The sequence below is a fragment of the Perissodus microlepis genome, chromosome 19 (assembly GCF_051167445.1).
Source record: "Perissodus microlepis isolate ML-2025 ecotype Zambia chromosome 19, ASM5116744v1, whole genome shotgun sequence".
In the NCBI taxonomy this organism is placed as follows: Eukaryota; Metazoa; Chordata; class Actinopteri; order Cichliformes; family Cichlidae; genus Perissodus; species Perissodus microlepis.
In genome coordinates, this window is record NC_140479.1 from 16,879,355 (window position 1) to 16,897,758 (window position 18,404).

The 18,404-nt window shown below is 36.1% G+C and overlaps 1 protein-coding gene across 1 annotated transcript; it reads left to right on the top strand.

The window, feature by feature from the left end:
- The first annotated feature begins 1,255 nt into the window (after positions 1–1,255).
- Positions 1,256–13,087, top strand: LOC146365746 (adhesion G-protein coupled receptor F3-like). Its single transcript, XM_084915417.1, has 17 exons — positions 1,256–2,954; positions 3,574–3,622; positions 3,713–3,842; positions 3,946–4,095; positions 4,236–4,345; positions 4,448–4,506; positions 4,592–4,716; positions 5,688–5,912; positions 6,272–6,538; positions 6,664–6,804; positions 9,310–9,418; positions 9,635–9,710; positions 9,924–10,103; positions 10,645–11,964; positions 12,056–12,097; positions 12,372–12,407; positions 12,488–13,087. The coding sequence occupies exons 1-17, from the start codon at positions 2,926–2,928 to the stop codon at positions 12,545–12,547; spliced, it is 3,108 nt and encodes a 1,035-aa protein (XP_084771543.1). The 5' UTR covers positions 1,256–2,925; the 3' UTR covers positions 12,548–13,087.
- The last annotated feature ends 5,317 nt before the right edge of the window (positions 13,088–18,404 follow it).

Below are 18,404 nucleotides of genomic sequence, written 5' to 3' on the forward strand. Positions count from 1 at the left end.
AGTTTCAGTCATTATGCAACGTACTGTTTATAAGGTTGGGGAAACCTGCAGTCAGCTGAGGCTGAAGAAGTCATTTGGATGAGTGACGAAACGTTTCTCCCACTGAAAACGCTACGACATCCAGATGAACAGAATCAACCTTTTGGGTTTTGTTTTGTTTTCCTAAGTTTTTATTTTATTTTTGCATTTGCAAATTTCAGCGGGCCCTGCACAAGTTTCACACATGAAGATCAGTATAATGTAGTTGGAGGACTGTGTTTAAATTGTATTTAATTCCAAAACAGTTGATTACTTTTGTTAAACTTCCTGAATTAAAGTTGGAAGTCGACACTTCAATTGCATATTGATTGTTTGATTTAAAATCCACTGGGGTGGTGTGTAGAGGCAAAGTGACAAAAATTTAGTCCCTGTCCAAATTTATAACTAGTGCTATTTATAATTAGCTTGCATTAAAAATACAGGCTTGGTGTTTAAATGATTAGACATTTTTCAAACTTAATCAAACATCGTACTGAGTTAGTTGTATTAATATAATATCGTACTTTTCTTAAAGCAATTTGATTTTTTCTTAACTTGCATGTACCGTACAATGTATATAATAAGTAACTGGACAGAAAAACACCAACAGTATTAGGATTTAAATATATGAGCTGTTTTCCAGCTAGTTACATCATTAAAATGCTGTTAATGTAAAGATCTACATTCCAATCATGTATTCAAGTCACAAAATATTATCATTTATGCTTTTAGACACTTTTTACTCTTGTACATTTTGAATGCGCTATTTTTTTTAACTTATAGTCTCCCTTCATGGACATGTTTTCGGTTGCGGCTGGTTAGAATTAGACTTCTCTACAACATTCAAACTAAAAGAAATGTTTTGCATGTTCACATCAAGTTTGGGAGAAAGCAGCTTTTATTCTGGATGTCCTTTTTTTTTTTTAAAAGATAAACAAGGAAGTTTCACTTCCTATTTTGCCAATACTATCTTTTTTCTTTTAACCAACTGATAAGTCATCGGTTTAAATAATATCCAGATTGTTAAGTTGATGAATGAAAATATTATTTTAGAAATATATTATTACACTACTACTACAGTGTTATCATCAGAATAGAAACGACTGAAAGCTAAAAGTAATTTTTTTTTCATTCATTCTGTTTAATAAGTAATTTTCATCGAACATGAGTTATTTGTATGTAACACATCCATCCACTTTTCAGGGTCGTGGGGAGCACTGCAGCCTATCCCAGCTGTATTAGGGGGAGAGGCAGGGTACACCCTGGACAGGTCGCCAGTCTGTTGCAGGGCTAACACATAGACAGAGACAACCAATCGCACTCACATTCACTCCCGTATTCACACCTATGGGCAATTTAGTGTTTCCAACCCCACCTGCATGTCTTTGGGAGGAAGCCGAAGTACCGCGGAGAACCCACTCAAACACCACACAGAAAGACCCCGGCCTGATGGTGGAATTGAACTCAGTTGAACTCTTCTATATTAAATCACCTGTGAAAATATAATTGAATGCGATGTCAAGTCACTGCATATGTTTAACCTAAAAATCAAATTTGAGGCTAATTATTTAAAAACAAATAATAAGAGTTAGATACCATAACTCTCCAAGTAGATTTCCTGTAATATGTGTTTAGCTGTGAACTCTTTATCAGTTCACCCTGCCTAGAAAGAGTTGTCAGTTGCTCCTAAATCTCATTTGACTAAACATTTGTATTCATATAATACTTAGAGCAAATGAGTTATTTGTTTTAAGGTCAGACTACTAATGATTATCCAAAAGGGACCCATAAAAGTTCTGCATTACAGAGCTTCTCTGTACGCTCGGTCCTCAACACATGGTTTGTATTATAAGTTAGCACATAAAGGTTATGTAAAAACTGTAAAGGGTAAATATAGATACTTGGTATAGGGGTGATTTGCCATTGCAGTCATGTGAAAAGAGTTTGCTTTAAGATATATGCAGTACTCACTGGTCTTCAATGATAAGGTGGTGTACAACAAATTCAGAAGGAAAATTAACAATTCAATCAATTATTCAACACATAATACATGCAATAATACGTTAAGAAGGGATTGGACAGTTAATTTACTAAAACATACTTAAGATCATCAGTTTATGCTCAAAGATGTTTTTACTTTGAGAGTTGAGATTTGTGTCAAATAAGGACATATCATTGGTAAACTGGAAATGGCAACCAAGCTGATATTGACATATAAGGACCTGTGGAGGAGTTCAAAGTTCAAACAAAAAGAATTTAATGGGAAAAATCATTAGGGTGAGACATTAATATGTGTAGAAAAATTAATGGCCATCCACTGGCTAGTTGCTACATGTAGCTAAGTAAATGCAACAGTTTATCTCCTATAAATCCAGCTTTTATCCTTTGTGTATTTTCCCAGTCCAAGACGAAATACTCCAAGAAACCCAAACAAATTCCCACTTACAGTCAAAAGCCATGTATATAAACCTCACATTAACACATGCTTAAGTTACTCTGAAGCACCAAGTTGAACACTGAATAAACAATATAATACTGTTTGAAGGCAAACATCAGTGATATAAAAACTGTCCTTTTCATATATGACATAAAAACTATGCCTCATATCTAATAAATAAACTACACTTTTGCTGTAGTGTGGAGTTATTCAGGTGACACAGCACTTTCTGTACACATAGTTTCAAAAATGAAAACCATATTACATACAAACACCATTCAGTCTCTGTTTTTGATAGTCAAATTAGTGGTACATGACAGCCTTTTTACTTTGCATGTCTATCTGCAGTAACCTCAACAGGTCATACTGCTGTCACGTTAAAAAATACTTCAGTCTTCTGTTGACCATTTCCTTGTGAGCAGCAGTAGGGATACCTCCACCTGGTGCGTCTCCATCATTTTGGGGCTCTAATGGGTCCTTCTACCATCTTGTACACCAGGTTAGTAAAAATTTAAGTATTTATGATTTTCCTCAATGTGACCATTTAAAAATAATTTGGCTGAAAATAGTGTTTTTAAGAAACTTGGAATTTCTTAAATATGTATTTGAAATTTGATCCTGAATTGTGGGTGGCTATGGCTCAAGAGGTATTAGAATTTTGGAAGTATGAACCCTGGCAGTCAGTATAAGACGGGCACCTCAACTTCAACTTATTTTATATTTCTTTTGTGTAATACATCAGGATTTTTATATGTTAGAGTAATTTGTATTAGAGCTAGCTTTTAATATATTGTATTTTTTAATGTTGGTAATTTTCACCACTGTCCTTGCTGTCTTGGAGCAATTGTGACCACAAAGTTTCCTCTGGGATAAGTTAAGTATTCTGATTCTGACTCTGCTTCACTATGCATGCAAAAAAGGCCTCTCTCTTTCTTTTATTAATGAGCTCTATCATCTCTTTAATCATATCGCCATTTTAAGCTTTGCAAAGGCAGATTTTTTTTTGCTGGTGTTGCATGGAAGTGCAACATTTTAATTATAGTATTTATAATTAATAAATGTTAGTGTTTGCTACACCAAATGCTTTTTAAAAATATCATTTATTTTTCCAAAAACAGGATGTGGACCTTTTTATTTCTTTACATCTTGGGCATAAATTTCTGTCAGGTTTGTTGATTACATCAATTAAACATTTTGATCTTAAATATCAACTGTATCATGAAATAAAAAAAAAATGGAAACACTTTTCTTTCACAGGCTGATAACTCAACCCAAATGCTTTATGCCAAACTGATAATAGACAAAAGTGCAATTGCAAATATCACGAGCATACTGAAGAATTTTACGTATAACAATACATTTGTTGAAGCACCTGTAATGACAACAGGTAAACTAATTTCCAATCTTCCACATACACCATGCTGTGATTTCTGAAGAAAATACTTTTATAACCTCTAACTCTAACCCTGCATAACTCTTGTCCTTATAAGTGTGCACAAATGATACAGGCAGCAAAGTATGTCAGTGCCAGCAGGGACACAGCTGGAACAAAACTTTCTGTCAGTCTAATCCAAAATGTTGCGGCAATGCAGCATGCACTTTGAATAGTGCAGACGCAAAGTGTGTCCTAAGCACCACAGGTATTTATATTTATTTATTTATTATATATATTTATATCACATATGCATATATATATATATATATATATATATATATATATATATATATATATATATATATACACATATACATATATATACTGACATTTTCTTGCTCATAGTTACCATCACAGGATCTGTGAAAATTGCACAGGCAAACAAATATGAAAACTGTCTGAAAAGCACAGAAACCACGGACTATATAAAGTGCAGAGATGACTTGATGAAACAGGTAATAAACAGTCATTTAAAAAATATATAATGTCTTTATCACCGCAATAATAAATAAAGAATACTATTATTAACTCTTTTTCCATCCTTTGTTACCTCTTAGATGAAAACAGTGTACAGCAAGCTGAGGGGATTTGACTTTTTAAGCATTACAGGATTCAGGTATATTTGTGCAATCACAAATTAAATGTTTTGTTAAATTTATTTTAGATATGTGACTAAAATCTGTCTTTGTTTTTTATTGAAGGCTCGGAAGCCTCTTCATAGATTTTACAATGAGCATCGCTTCCACTGTCAATTCACAAACTCTGATTAACAATTCAGAAGCCATCAGCCAAAGTTTGTCAGCCTCGCTTGATATGGAGACTGCAGGTAATGTAATCTACCTGTGGAGGGCGCAGTTAATTCCAACCTGGACGGAAGGGATTTTTTTTTCTTAAATTTTATATAAATTCTGTTAGATTGTGTTTTAGATATCATTTTAGCGCTCCTTGAGTATCATTCTCCACCAACATATCAGACTGAAATATCTCGACAGCTACTGGAGGGACTACCATGAAATTTTATGCATATTATAAATACGTTTTTCACTGTGTAAATTGTTATTAACGCTCTTATTTAAAGGAACAGTTCAGCTAAATAACCTTTCAATCGTTGACAAATTGCTGCCCGCTAAAATCCCAATTTTATTTCTTTGTTTCTATTATAAAATGATAACCTGAGGTCAACAATGCTATGGATGCAATCATATTACTCTGATAAAGATCAAGAAAATATAAGTGAGAGACAAAAATCTCTCTGAACCTCATGCATCTTGTTTTAGTTTATAATAATATGCTCTAAAGGTGGTGTTGTAAAGGCTCTTTTAGCACATTCACTTCACTGGATGCACCTTTTTTCTTTTCCTCACCTTTGATTGGGTGTGGTGCTTTCCCTTAATTGCACTCACTTGTCACCCGTTATATAAGGACTGCACTCACCTACAGCTCACTCTTTCTTCACTCCCACATGGGGCGGCAGCTGAGAGATAGCAGTCCATGTGTGTCTTTCCTTTGCTCATTATTCAATAAAACAAAAAACCTGCAAGTGAGTACTGACTGTTCAGTCTCATCCTGGCCGGATGAGCCCGTGATGGTAACTATCTCCAACCTCCTCTGAACCTTCCTCTAAAACAGATGGTTTATCTGCAGCTGCAGTGCTATTCAACCTATGGCGTTCATGGAACTGTAAACGTTTTCAAGTTTCAATGACTGGCCGCAAGGTGGCAGTATTTCCACATGCCATACCATCTAGATGTATGTGGTTTCCATGGCAACTGATTATCATTTGTTTGTTCTCTGTAGGTGTTGTCCGCTTAATAATGCCAGACAACATGCCGGTCTCTTATGGGGACACTAACAAAATCATCACTTGCATAGCAACGGAGGACCTTGGAACTACACCACAGTGGAGTATAACAAACATCAATGGGCAATATGACATAACTAATGGAACAGTTTCAACTGTCACAATATTATCAAAAACAGAGAGTCAAATCCAGCTTAAAGAAGTGACAGAACTCTGGAAAGGTATGTTTGTTTGTATGTATGTGAGACTTTTATATAATTAGTGTAAACCCAGAAAAAAACTAAATAAATTGTACAATACATGTTTAAGCAATTAAAAAATAAAGAAATAAAGATTTTTCTTTACATCTCGAATGTGATACAAATTAAAACTTGTATATGCAATTTGATATTTTCTTTCTTTCTTTTTTTTTTCTTTATGTCAGAATGTTAAATAAATATTTCATTCACTTTTTTCTGGGAATGTTTCAGGCTTTAAATGGTTAACTAGTTTGGCACTATGAGCTGAAAAACTCAGTATCACTATCTGGATTAAATCTAATTCCTACTTGTACCAGCTTTAACCACGTTTTTTTTTCTAGGAACATACTTGTGTCTCTACCAACAAACCAAAAACTGTGGCAATGCCAATCTGACATGTACAATCAACATATTACACAAAGGCAGTGATGTACTGGATGTAGCTCTATTGCCAGACATTGCTGTTTTCACTGTGCCATCATTTCCACGCTGCAAAACTAAAGATGATATTCTCCAAGTAGCAGCCCAGTGTGAGATAAATAATAGCACTGAACCTTATAATGTCTCATGGAATGGTGACGGCCTCAAAGATTATTCAACAACTTCGGGTATGGATATTTCCTTTCCTTTCCTTTTCTTTTCTTTTCTTATTTGCCAAATAATTTTAGTTCAAAATAGTTATTTTGCAAGAACTGTTATGAAAATCCATGACATGAATGTATCATTCTTGCAGCTGACAAAACACAAATTTATTCGGCTCAAAAAATTATCAACTGTGGTGTAAACAACAACAATCAAACTACAGCATTGTGTATATTTAAAAACAGAAAAATGCAAAATAAAAATGCTTCGGTGCCCTTCAACATCATTGCCGGTAAGTTATTGCATTTTGTAATAAGAATTAAACACATAGCTTAAAAAAAAAATCTTACAACAAAGTTCTTGTCTTTGGCAGAAATAAATGATTTTTTATCTGATTTAGTTTTATTAAAAAGTGCCACTTCACTAAAGTTGTCTGAAGTTGCTGATATTTTAAGATAAACCACCTAAAATATTTATAAATAATTACTTACCTTAATAAGGACAGTCAAAAGATTTGCCATTTTAAATGCCCAAAAATGTATTCATAATTAATTACAATTAAATTAAAAGAAATAGAAATAAAAAGAAGTGATATTTGTAGCTGTAAGACACACATATTTTATTATGGGTTTTGTTTATACTTTTCTTTTTTTATCCTGCTTTAGACTATGTAATTAATTAATATTTTGCAGGTCTAAAGGTTTGGTAAATACAGCCTCAGATAAACTACAAAACATGGAATATTACACTGTGTCATTATTTATTTAACAAAAAACTAAGCAAAAATACAGAAGCAGTGTGTGAAAAACCAAATACACACTTCCTGCTGATTAACTGACCGTCAGTGTCATGGTCCTGGGTAGTGTGGCTCAGTGTTTTGAGTTTTTTGGTATTTTGATATTCATTGTTTATGTTTGGCTGTCATTTATTTGTCCAAAGCTCATTTTAGGTTGCCATGTTAGTTATTTTGTTGATTAAGTTCCCCTTATGTTTTAACCCCTGTGTTAAGTGTCACTCGTCGCCCTTCAGGTGCTTACTTATGTCCTTGCCTCATCTCCAGTATCCCTTTTCCCTCTGTATGTTTCTACAGTGTTCATTCTCCATGTCAGTCCACCATGTCCACGTCGTTGTCTGTCTTGTGTTTCATGTTGTTTAGCTCATGTCATGTCTGCGTCTTATTATGTTTCCTGTTTTACTTTGAAGGGTACTTTTGTTCATTGTTTTAGTTTTACTTCCACTGTGGCGTCATTATGTTCATTCTAGTCAGCTGTTCCCTCATATGTTTCCACTCCTGATCACCCGTTGAGTGTATTTAGTCCATGTGTTTCCGTTTAGTCATCGTCAGGTCATCTGTTATACTTCCCCCATGTCATGTCAGGGTTTCTGGTGTTTTGCATGATTGTGTTCAGGGCATGTTCATTGTTTTAACTCTTGGTTTTTCCTCACAGTTTCTATCATGCTCACTATCATGTTCAGGTCAGGTATCACAGTTTTGTCATAGTGTCATAGTTCATTCATAGTTGCCAGTCTCGCCCAGTTTAGGTTTAGTTTTAGTTCTTGCCACTGTTGATAATGTCTTGTTGTATGTTCCTGGTTTTCATCAGCCACAATAAACAGCTGGCTTTTAGTTTACCGCAGTTTTGTCCTCCTCCGTGTCCTGCTTTTGGGTCTACTTCCTAATCACCGGCATACCCTGCCATGAGTAAGTTTGGGAGTAAGTCAGTAAGTTTGAGCACCTCTGTAAAAGCAGATCAGTTTGCTGATCTGGAGCATTCAGTAGTGTGTTAACACATAAGAAAGACACCAACAATGATCTTAAAGGAACAACTGTTACTCACCATCCTGGGTGGGGTTCTAAGACCAAACAAGTGAACGTCCATCATTCAGCAATACGAAATATTACTCACAAGTGGAAGATGTTCAAGACAGCCGTAAATCTTCTCAGGAGTGCACATCCTAGCAACCCAGGGTCAGACTGTGCAGACAAATTACATAAAAACCCAAGAGCTACATCTCAGACGCAGTTAGCATGTTAAATGTTAATGTTAAACACAATATAATTACAAAAAGGCAGAATGAGTTACTTGTTTGGAAGGGCTGTCAGGAGTCAACTCTTCTCTTTACAAATTGACAGCATGGCTTAGGTTTGCAAAGTTGCATCTGAACAAGCCACAGGACTTCTGGAACACTGTCCTTTGAAAAGACAGGACCAACGTGGAGAGGTTTGTCCACAATAAAGGTGGTTCTACAAGCTACTGAATCATGGGGTGTACTTAATGAGGGTGGACACAGTGCTTCTGCATGTAACTTAAATTTTGTTACATAAATAATGACACAGAATATAAATGTATTAAAAATGTTGTGTATCTGAGGTTGTAGTTAAATAGTTTGTGAATCTGCTAAGGTCCAGAGGATTTATTTTATATTGTTGTGATATATAAAACCTTTGAAGTGAAAGAGGGTGCACTTTCTTTTTACCATGACAGTAGTAGTTTGTAATAATAGATATAGTAATAGTGATATATACAGTGTAAAATAAAATGGGGTAAAGTATTAAATTGCTTCTTATACTTATTATATAAAAAATAGGAGAGCGGCCCAGTGTTTTAGAATCATGAATGACTGCAGGCTATATTGATTACTTCAAAGATGAGAGAGTGTTTCTGGAGAGACCAAATTTTTATGAGACATTATAGGATATAATTTCTGCAACAGAAATTGATTTGAACTCATCATTCTCTAAATTAACTTTTGATATTGTCTTAGTTAATGTATGAAAGTTTCTTCGCCAAAACAGCAGGTGACCTGTACTGTCCGGCTCAAGGTATATGGGGAGACACCAAAGCTGGTTTCACTTCAGTCTTAAAATGCACAAACTCTGCTGGAAAAAGAAAAAGGGAATGCAAGTAAGAATCCAACTGCTGATTATATTTATTATGTAATAATGTATCAGTTATTTGTTTGACTATTTTTTTTTTATTTTTTGTACTGAAATGGCTCCAAGAGTCCACAAACAATGATTGTTTGCATTTGTGACTGGGAACATCATTTGACCAGTTCATAAGTGAACATTTATTTGTGACACTTGTTAAGATATTCAATATTAAAATTCATATTTTTAGCTCAAATGCACAATGGAAAGACGAGGTGTCAGAATGCGTGAACTCAGATCTGTACAACGTACTGCAAAATGCAAAAGTAAGTAAGCTTAGTTTCATAATTTATGTTAAGAAATTGTTTCCATATGATGGGAAAGTAACTTAATAATCTCAAACTTAATATAGCAACAAATTCTCCAACTGTAACGAGATTTTTACGCAACAGAAAAATGGAAAGTCGTTCATCTTTTTGTCAAACTCACTGTAGCTGATACAATTAGGCTTGACTAATTCATATGTGCTCTTGTTACAGATTTCTGACATTGGACTTGGGGCATTAGATAAAAATGCAGAAACAATATTTTCTAGCCTTAACAATGTCACTCAAAAGTCAGGGCGTATTAACACTTTTGCTAATGTGAATGCATCAATTGATGTACTCAGCACCATGAGTGACAAACTGAAAGTAGTAGACAATGTAACCACAACTAAAGTAAGTATCAAAGAAGCTTTATTTTTATTATTATTTAAATTCTTTAACAAATATTAAAATGAATAAGTATAAATACTTGTATGTAAAGTTGGAATCTTTAAGAGTTACAAGGAAACAAATTTCCAATCTATTTATTCACTTTTTTGAATACATTAACAGTTTTACTATTTACAATTAGTTCATTGCTAATGCAAATCAAGAATTTCCTGCTGCTGTTACTTCATATTAAAAGAGTTCAAGTGCTGAATAACCCTGTCCCTTTTATTGTGAAGAAGCCACAGGAAGCCACACGTCACCACCTTAGCCATTGTTCAATTAAATTCAAATCAATTATATTAATATAGCGCCAAATCACAACAACAGTCACCTCAAGTTATTAGTTTTGACAGTGGTTTACTCAAAGAAATTGAGGGTCAATCAATGACCAACTAGGGAAGCAGATAAGAAGCTGCATGTGTTAAACTTTGACTAGTTCAGTCTTTTATGATTCATTTTAAGCATCGTAGTTGTATCACCCTCAAAACTTTGTTGTTCTTTTCAGAATCTCCTGGCCTCATCTAGTAATCTGTTGGATGGGTCTCTTGAAAACTCATGGAACAAACCGAATCCTGAAAGCAACAAGAGCCTGGCTGAGAAATATCTGAAGTCAGTTGAGAATTTAATTGCGATATCAAACATAAGTAATGATTCTGATCAAAAAAATATACATATAGACACATGCAGTGGAAAAACATGCACCAATACGGTGTTCAATGCCACAGTCACTGTTAAAAGCTCAGGAAATGGCACTGTAAAAACAGCTGGATTCAGTAACCTGCAGGACTATTTGCCCAATACAACACATACATTTAACATCAACAGCATTGTTGTGTCAACAACCACTCAATGGGGAAATAAAACCCTTCAGATTACACTAAAGTTCCCATTGCTCACAACAAGGCCTCGCCATGTTGAACTGCAATGTGTCTCATGGAACTACAACCAGAGCAAATGGACAGATGAAGGATGTACATGGGGGGGCGCTTCTAAACCTGACGAGTGCACTTGCAATCATCTGACTTCATTTGCCATTCTGATGTCTCGGTATCCCATTGAAATCCCTTACATGACCGAGATAACGTACGCTGGACTTTCTGCATCAGTGGTGTCACTCGTTATCAGCCTCCTGATAGAACTGATCGTCTGGAGCAAAGTAGTCAAGACAAATACTCTACATTTGCGCCACACCGCCCACGTGAACATTTCTCTTTGTTTGCTGGTGGCAGATTGCTGTTTTCTGGCATCTTCTCAACCAGAGAGCATTTCAGAAATCTGGTGTAGAATTGCAGCTCTTTTGAAGCATTTCTGCTACCTGGCCATGTTCTTTTGGATGTTGAGCCTGAGCACCATGCTCCTTCATCAGGCAGTTTTCCTGTTTCACAAAGTGGGCAAGAAAACCTATCTGAGGTTCTCGTTGATCCTGGGCTACGTTTGTCCTTTTCTCATTGTTTTCATCACATTTCTCACCAACAACGCCGGCGCTCAAGGCGCGTATTTCAGTTTGGAAACATGTTGGCTGGTTTATTCTGGAATTCTGAAAGGAACCATCTATACATTTATTCTCCCAGTTGGTATAATTGTTTTCATCAACTTGTTTGCCATGATAGTGGTAATCATGAAGCTTCTGGACCATAAGATCACAGAAAAGTCTCATGAGAAAGAAATACAGGCCGCCAAAACTGTCCTGAGATCAGTTATTCTTCTGACTCCAATCTTTGGTTTGCCATGGATTTTTGGATTTGCAACATTTAGTCTGGACCTCACAGCTGGAGCTGTGACTTTAGCTGTGAACTACGCTTTTGTTGTGCTCAATGCATTCCAGGTATGGTCACAATTATTAAACTGATCAGACTCAATATCTGTTCTGCTAAAAGTATTACTTTTTTTTTTAAATGCTTGTTTTTCATTTCTAGGGTTTGTTTATTTTGTTGACCACGTGCCTGGGGGACAGAATGGTAAAGTCATTTACTTCTGGAGATAAGAGGCCCACCTAATTTTAGTTACATGCTGCTGTATCACTGTGATAACATTTGAATATATTTAAAGTTTGAAGCCAATGGCAGGAGTGGATGATGTAAAATCCACAGCTGAATCAATGTCATTATTGTTGTAGTTGTTCTCAGGTTTATTCTGTATTATTTCAATTATTGTAATGAAATTATTATCAACAGTTATCAAAAATATCCTTGAAAATGTTTTCATCAAATGTTTTTATTCTGATTTTGACAGACCCGTGAAGCACTGCTGAATTCTTTCAGGAAAAAAGTAAGTGAACCACAGCTTGTTTGTAAATGACCACAGTGTCTGATACTGAATGATACACATCTGTTTCCTCTGTTCTGCAGGCTCCACCAACCATGAGCGAAAGCTCCACAAAGTTGGAAACAACAACTAAAAAGTCCTAAACAACACCTGCACACATGTATACTCACAAAACACTACATTTAAATACAATATAATAGATTCACGAGCTACATTTACTCTTTGATGTGACTGTTTCTTTGTTGTTTATTTTGAGTAATACAAGTCAGAAATTGTCATAATTGTTATATGCATATCTGTGTTTCTTTGTTCAATATACATATTCATATGAAATGTGATTTAATAATGCTGTACATTGCATGTTTTAAAGTGAAGAGCTGAAGGAAAACTCTCAGCTGAAAGGATAGAAGAAAACCTGCGTGAGGATTTTATTTCTGTAAATGGGATTTGGGCTCACATCTTGCTTCAGTTTTTAAGTTTTCTTTGTCCCGTTCTGCCCACTCCTCATCTGTGTCATCCACTGAAACCCCTTCGCGGGCTGCTTGTGTACAATAAACATGTCACCCTGTCTCTGCTCTGTAACACACAAAAACAAGAATGTATACTCATCATGTGTAAAGATTATACTCTTGGTTATTGTTATTAAAATTACAAGAATCTGAGGTGTGAACTGGGCTTTATGTCATACTGCTCTAATTGCTTTGTAGTCCTTGCCATGCCGATCCTGCGCCCTCTGACGGCGTCCTTGCTTGTGTGGCCTTGCAGATGAAATACAAACCTCAGCCACATCGTTAGCAGCAGTTCTCCACTATAATCAGTGCACTTGGTAACTAACTGTGTTAAAATTTAGTAGCCTGAAAAATAGGCTCTGGATCTTTTACTTTTCAAGGATAGAGTAACCTGTAGTAAACCTTTGAGAGATTTTATAATAATACACAGGCTTTTACCTTGTTTACTCATCCAATTAATCTACTGCGAGCTAATGATGATTTCTAATACTGAACTTGTGACTAAGAGGAGGATGGGCACATTGTAAGCATCTTGCATGTATTCAACACAACTGCTTCATGCTTTAAAGTTAAGTGTAACTATATAGTGTAGACAAAGGAGCTTGCAAAGAAAAGCGTCTGGACTTCTTTAAGTTACTTGAAGACGTTTCACCTCTCATCCGAGAAGCTTCTTCAGTTCTCATACTTGTGTTTCTTCATAGTGTAGAAACTACATGATATGCAGAGAGGGTATATTAAGTTGTTCATATCATGTTCGAGTGAAGTAAGTCAATAATAGAGCAATGTTAAATCTCGCGACACTGCATGTGATTTCATCTCGACGGCTTCGGATCATGGTTTGAGGAAGGCATCCATCTCAGTCAAGTCGAGCAGCCGCCTGTCCTTCTTTCGGTGTATATGTACCCTGCCTCTTAAATCTATCACTTCAGGGTTATGCCCCAGCCCCCCTGCAAGTCGGATAAAGATAGGATGGCTTCATTTAATGATCACTGATGGGCATTTCCAGCTCAATGTGATTATATTATTCAATTATAATAGAACTCGATTCACATTTTAAAATAAACCATATTTACCTTATACTAGGCCTCTTCAGTTAATCCTCAGTTTGGGTGTTTACTGCTTTAAGGAAGTTTTCCTCTGACTGGAGACCCCCCCCCAAACAGCAGGTGAGTGGGTCAACTGCATATAGTCAGAGCTGAGTCCCTGAGTGGTTATTTTATTAATATCTGCCTTCACCTTGACACCACAGAGCAAATAGAAGGACAAAAACACCCTCCCAAAAACAAACTGTTTTCAAGCTGTCTGACACTTAAGCATTTGGATCATAAAAATTACCTGCACATTTGCTGACCTCATTATTTTAAACTTTGGCCATGTTAAATAGAGCAACATGTATTCTAACAGTATAAAAAACCTAATTTAAATGGTTAGTTCCTTCCTTGAAGGTTTCTCCAGGTGAACTATGCTAATATAAAAGTGATATTCAGGAGCTTTGACATTGGAAGAAAAGTAATAATATTTTATGGTGATATTTTCTCTGTACTTGATGATTTTTTAGTACTAGTTTGGTTGTAAAAAATGTCCTTTGAGAAGATATTGCCTTGACTTTTAAGAATGTATGTTTATTACTTCACTGATAATGTCAGGTTTGTCCCTTGGATGTTTGCCCTGAGTTCCTAAAGGCTCTGGATGTTGGTGGGCTGTCTTGGTTGACACACCTCTGCAACATGGTGTGGAGATGATACGGGGCGGTCCCTCTGGATTGGCAGACCGGGGTCCAATCTTTAAGAAGTGCAACTGGAGGTTGTGCTTCAACTACAGGGAGATCATACTCCATAGCCTCCCTGGGAAGGTCTATGCCAGGGTACTAGAAAGGAGAGTTGACCCTTTAGTCAAACCTCAGATACAGGAGGAACAATGTGGTTTTCATCCACCAGGGCTGCTGATAGGTTTGTAGCTTGAACCTTTTCGCTGGAACGTTGAAGACAATATAATTACACAGCAAAAGCATTGAACACCAAGTAGGCAAAGTTCTTCGTGTTACTCATGCATGAGGGAGACCTGCCTGGAGTCAAGTGTCGTTCCACCACTTGACCCCCGTCAGACTCTCAGCCAGGTTCCCCATAGCACTCCTTTTATTGTGGTTACATGAATATGCATAGGGTCATTAACATATAACATCTTACATAGGTATACATGTGAACAAAGAATACTGTGTGTGTGTGTGTGTGTGGGGGGGGTCAGAGTGTGACCCCATAAATGACTTCCCTAAACCTGCTGGTCTGGAAGTCCAACAGTTCATCTAAACAAAAGGCACTTAGCCTAAAACAGATATAACCACGTTTATCCTACCATAAAACAATAAAACAAGGTACGACCTCTTCCCATGCTCCCAGGATGTAGGTGTGCATTCCAGTGTGGAATACACACCAAGCCTTTGCAGCCTGCTAAAGATCACACATCCTATCACTACACAATTGATTATACACCTCTAAGCATATATGGTTAAATATTTCTAAGCATAAATGACAATCAACAATACAAAACCTAACAGCTGCCCTTTGATTCTGTTTATAAATTTTATGTACAGAATTTCATCTGTGCTTTTTTCAGATGGTGTGGTTCTGTCGGCTTTATCGGGTGGTGGCCTCTGGCTCTCACTGTAGTGGTTTGCATCCGAGTGTGAAGTGGAGGGAATGAGAATCAACACGAATGTGAGTGAGAATGAGAATCAAATTTGAGGTCTTAGCTGGAAAATGGTAGAGTGCTTACTGTGGGTCAGGACCAAATTGCTGCCCCAAGTGGAGGAGTTCAGCACCTCCCTTAGATACAGGGTGAGGAGTTCAGTAATTAGAGATGCGTAAAGTTTTTATTTAAAAAATAAAATAAAATAAGAGTTAGATACCTGACTCTCCAAATACATTTCCTGTAATGTGGGTACAATTCACACATTCCTACCAGCGTACGAACAGTCAGTTCCTGATACATATAATTTGACTGAAGATTTGTATGCTTGGAGTGAATAAGTTCCTTGTTTTAAGCTCAGGCCTCTAATGATTGTGCAAATTGGACCCAAAAACTAGGAGCCCTGCATTACAGAGCTTCTCTGTACTCTGGGTCCTCAACAAAAAAGGTTATATAATAATGTAAATGATGTAAAAATAAATATAGATGCTTGGTAGTGTGCTGATTTGCCACTAAAGTAACATCAAAAGTACATCCCCCGTGAAACATTAATTTGGCTAGTTTCTACGTGTGGCTAACCATAGGCCACAATTTATCTCCTGCTAAATTTTCAGACAAACTCTTGTAATTCACCGTTCATCATTTGTATATTCTCCCAGTCCACGATGAAATACTTCAAGAAATCCAAAAGAATTTCCTACATACAGTCAAAAGCATGTAAATAAACATCACATTAACACACGCCTACACTAGTGTGAAGCAGCAAGTTGGATGTTGAATAAATATAATACAGGTTATCGAGGGATTGCATGCCAATCCCAACTGAAGGCAAACGTGACTGATGTAAAAAAATAAAGTGGTTTTCATATATGAAATCATAAAAAATTATTTCATATATGAAAATGTCCACGTTATCAATCCCTTATCAACAAACAGTATATCAAAGACATTAGATTCATGTAAATTATACATTTTATGCATAGATAAGAGCATTCTATCAGAACACTAAGCAAACAGCACAAAGCAAAGATGAAAACTAGAACAGACTTTAAAGTGAGCATGCCATTGCATCTTTTTCTGTACGCATAATTTCAAAGTGAAAATATATACTAAAACTATGGACACCAACATCATTCATTCTATTTTTGAAAGTCAAATTAGTCCTTCATAAGTCTTTTTAATTTGCATGTGTATCTGCAGTAACCTCTAACAGTAACTCATCATATACTCCTATTACTAGAAACCAGGTTTTAGTCTTCTGCCGACTTTGTAAGTTGCTGTAGGGAGAGCTCCATCAGTTGATAGTTCATCATTTCTGAGCACCAATGGGTCCGTCTACCATCTTGTACAGCAGGTTAGTGACGCTTTCACAAAAATGTTTGGATATGTGTGTAAAGTATCATTTAAAACGAATTGAAAATAGTGTTTTGAAACTTGGGATTGTTTTTAAATGTATTTGAAGTTTGATGCTGATTTGTGGGTATGTTGGTAGTATGATTTCTGGCTGTCGGTCTGATAAGCGCCTCAGTGTCAGCTTTAAATGTAATATTTTTTTGTGTAATATATCAGGATATTTATATTAGAGCATTTTTACACTATTAATATTGGCAGTTTTCGATCATGTCCTTACTATCTTGGAGAAACTGAGACCGCAAAACTTCCTCTGGGATTAATAAAGTTTTCAGATTCTGAATTCCTTTGTTTGCTTGAGTATAAATGATATAACCTAAAACCTAAAAAATCTAAAACCTTTTTAAAAATTATTTTTAAAGAAGGCTGTTCCGCATCACCTTTTTTGTTTTTGTGGTCTACATGTTTGCAGTGTGTGAAAGATTTGGACATTGGACAGGCCAGTTTAGGAGCCATACTGTACACGACCACATAAAATATGGTCTGACATGGTCTTGCTGTAATGATTCTTTGCTGTAATGAGTCTTTCAGAAGTGTTCTTGAGCCCAAGCAGTGATTTCCATACATAGTATTATATCACATCTCTTTTTAAATTGGATTGCACAGTGATGAAGTGGTTAGCTCTGTTAATTCAAAGCATGAAGGTCCTGGGTTTTAAGTCACCAGCCTGTTGGAGCTTTCTGCCTGGAGTTTGCGTGAGTTCCCCGTGATGCCGTGAGTTGCCACAGGGTACGCCACACCCTACATTCAAAAGACAGCCAAGTTAGGTTAACATACTCTAAACTGGAGGGAGGTGTGAATGTGGGCATGAATAGTTCCTCTGTGTGATAGCCTGGCAGGATGGATGGAACGGTTTGTAATTCCAGGCTCAACAGTAATGGCCGTTCTATATTAGAGTTCAGCTTTGTCTCTTGTGTGTGGATTTGTTTTTACAATTTCATTTCTATCATACAACATAGAATCTACATTTCTTTTTCATTCTTAGAGTATTTTGTAGCTTTCTGCGGATATATTTTTCTCCCCAAAAAAGGAGTTTATGTTGTACTACTATATTTAGTCAAATGATTACCAATCATTGCACCGCCTTTTTACACATCATCCATTTTTTGGGAACTTACTCGCTTACAGAGCTAGTGCTGTAATACAAGCTAGACACACACTTTATCAGATACACCTGCACAGTTTAACTGTTCTTTCGAGATAAGCGGATTTCTTTGTACTGCATCATATTCAAATGTGTTTTTTTCCTCTCTCATGTGTGCAAAAAAAAGATAAAGCGACAGAAAATCCTTTTCATACATCACCTTCATTTGTTTTGAAGCGGAACATTTTAATTATAGCATGCTGTGTACTCCATATGCTTTTAAAAAATATCATTTATTTTTCCCAAAACAGG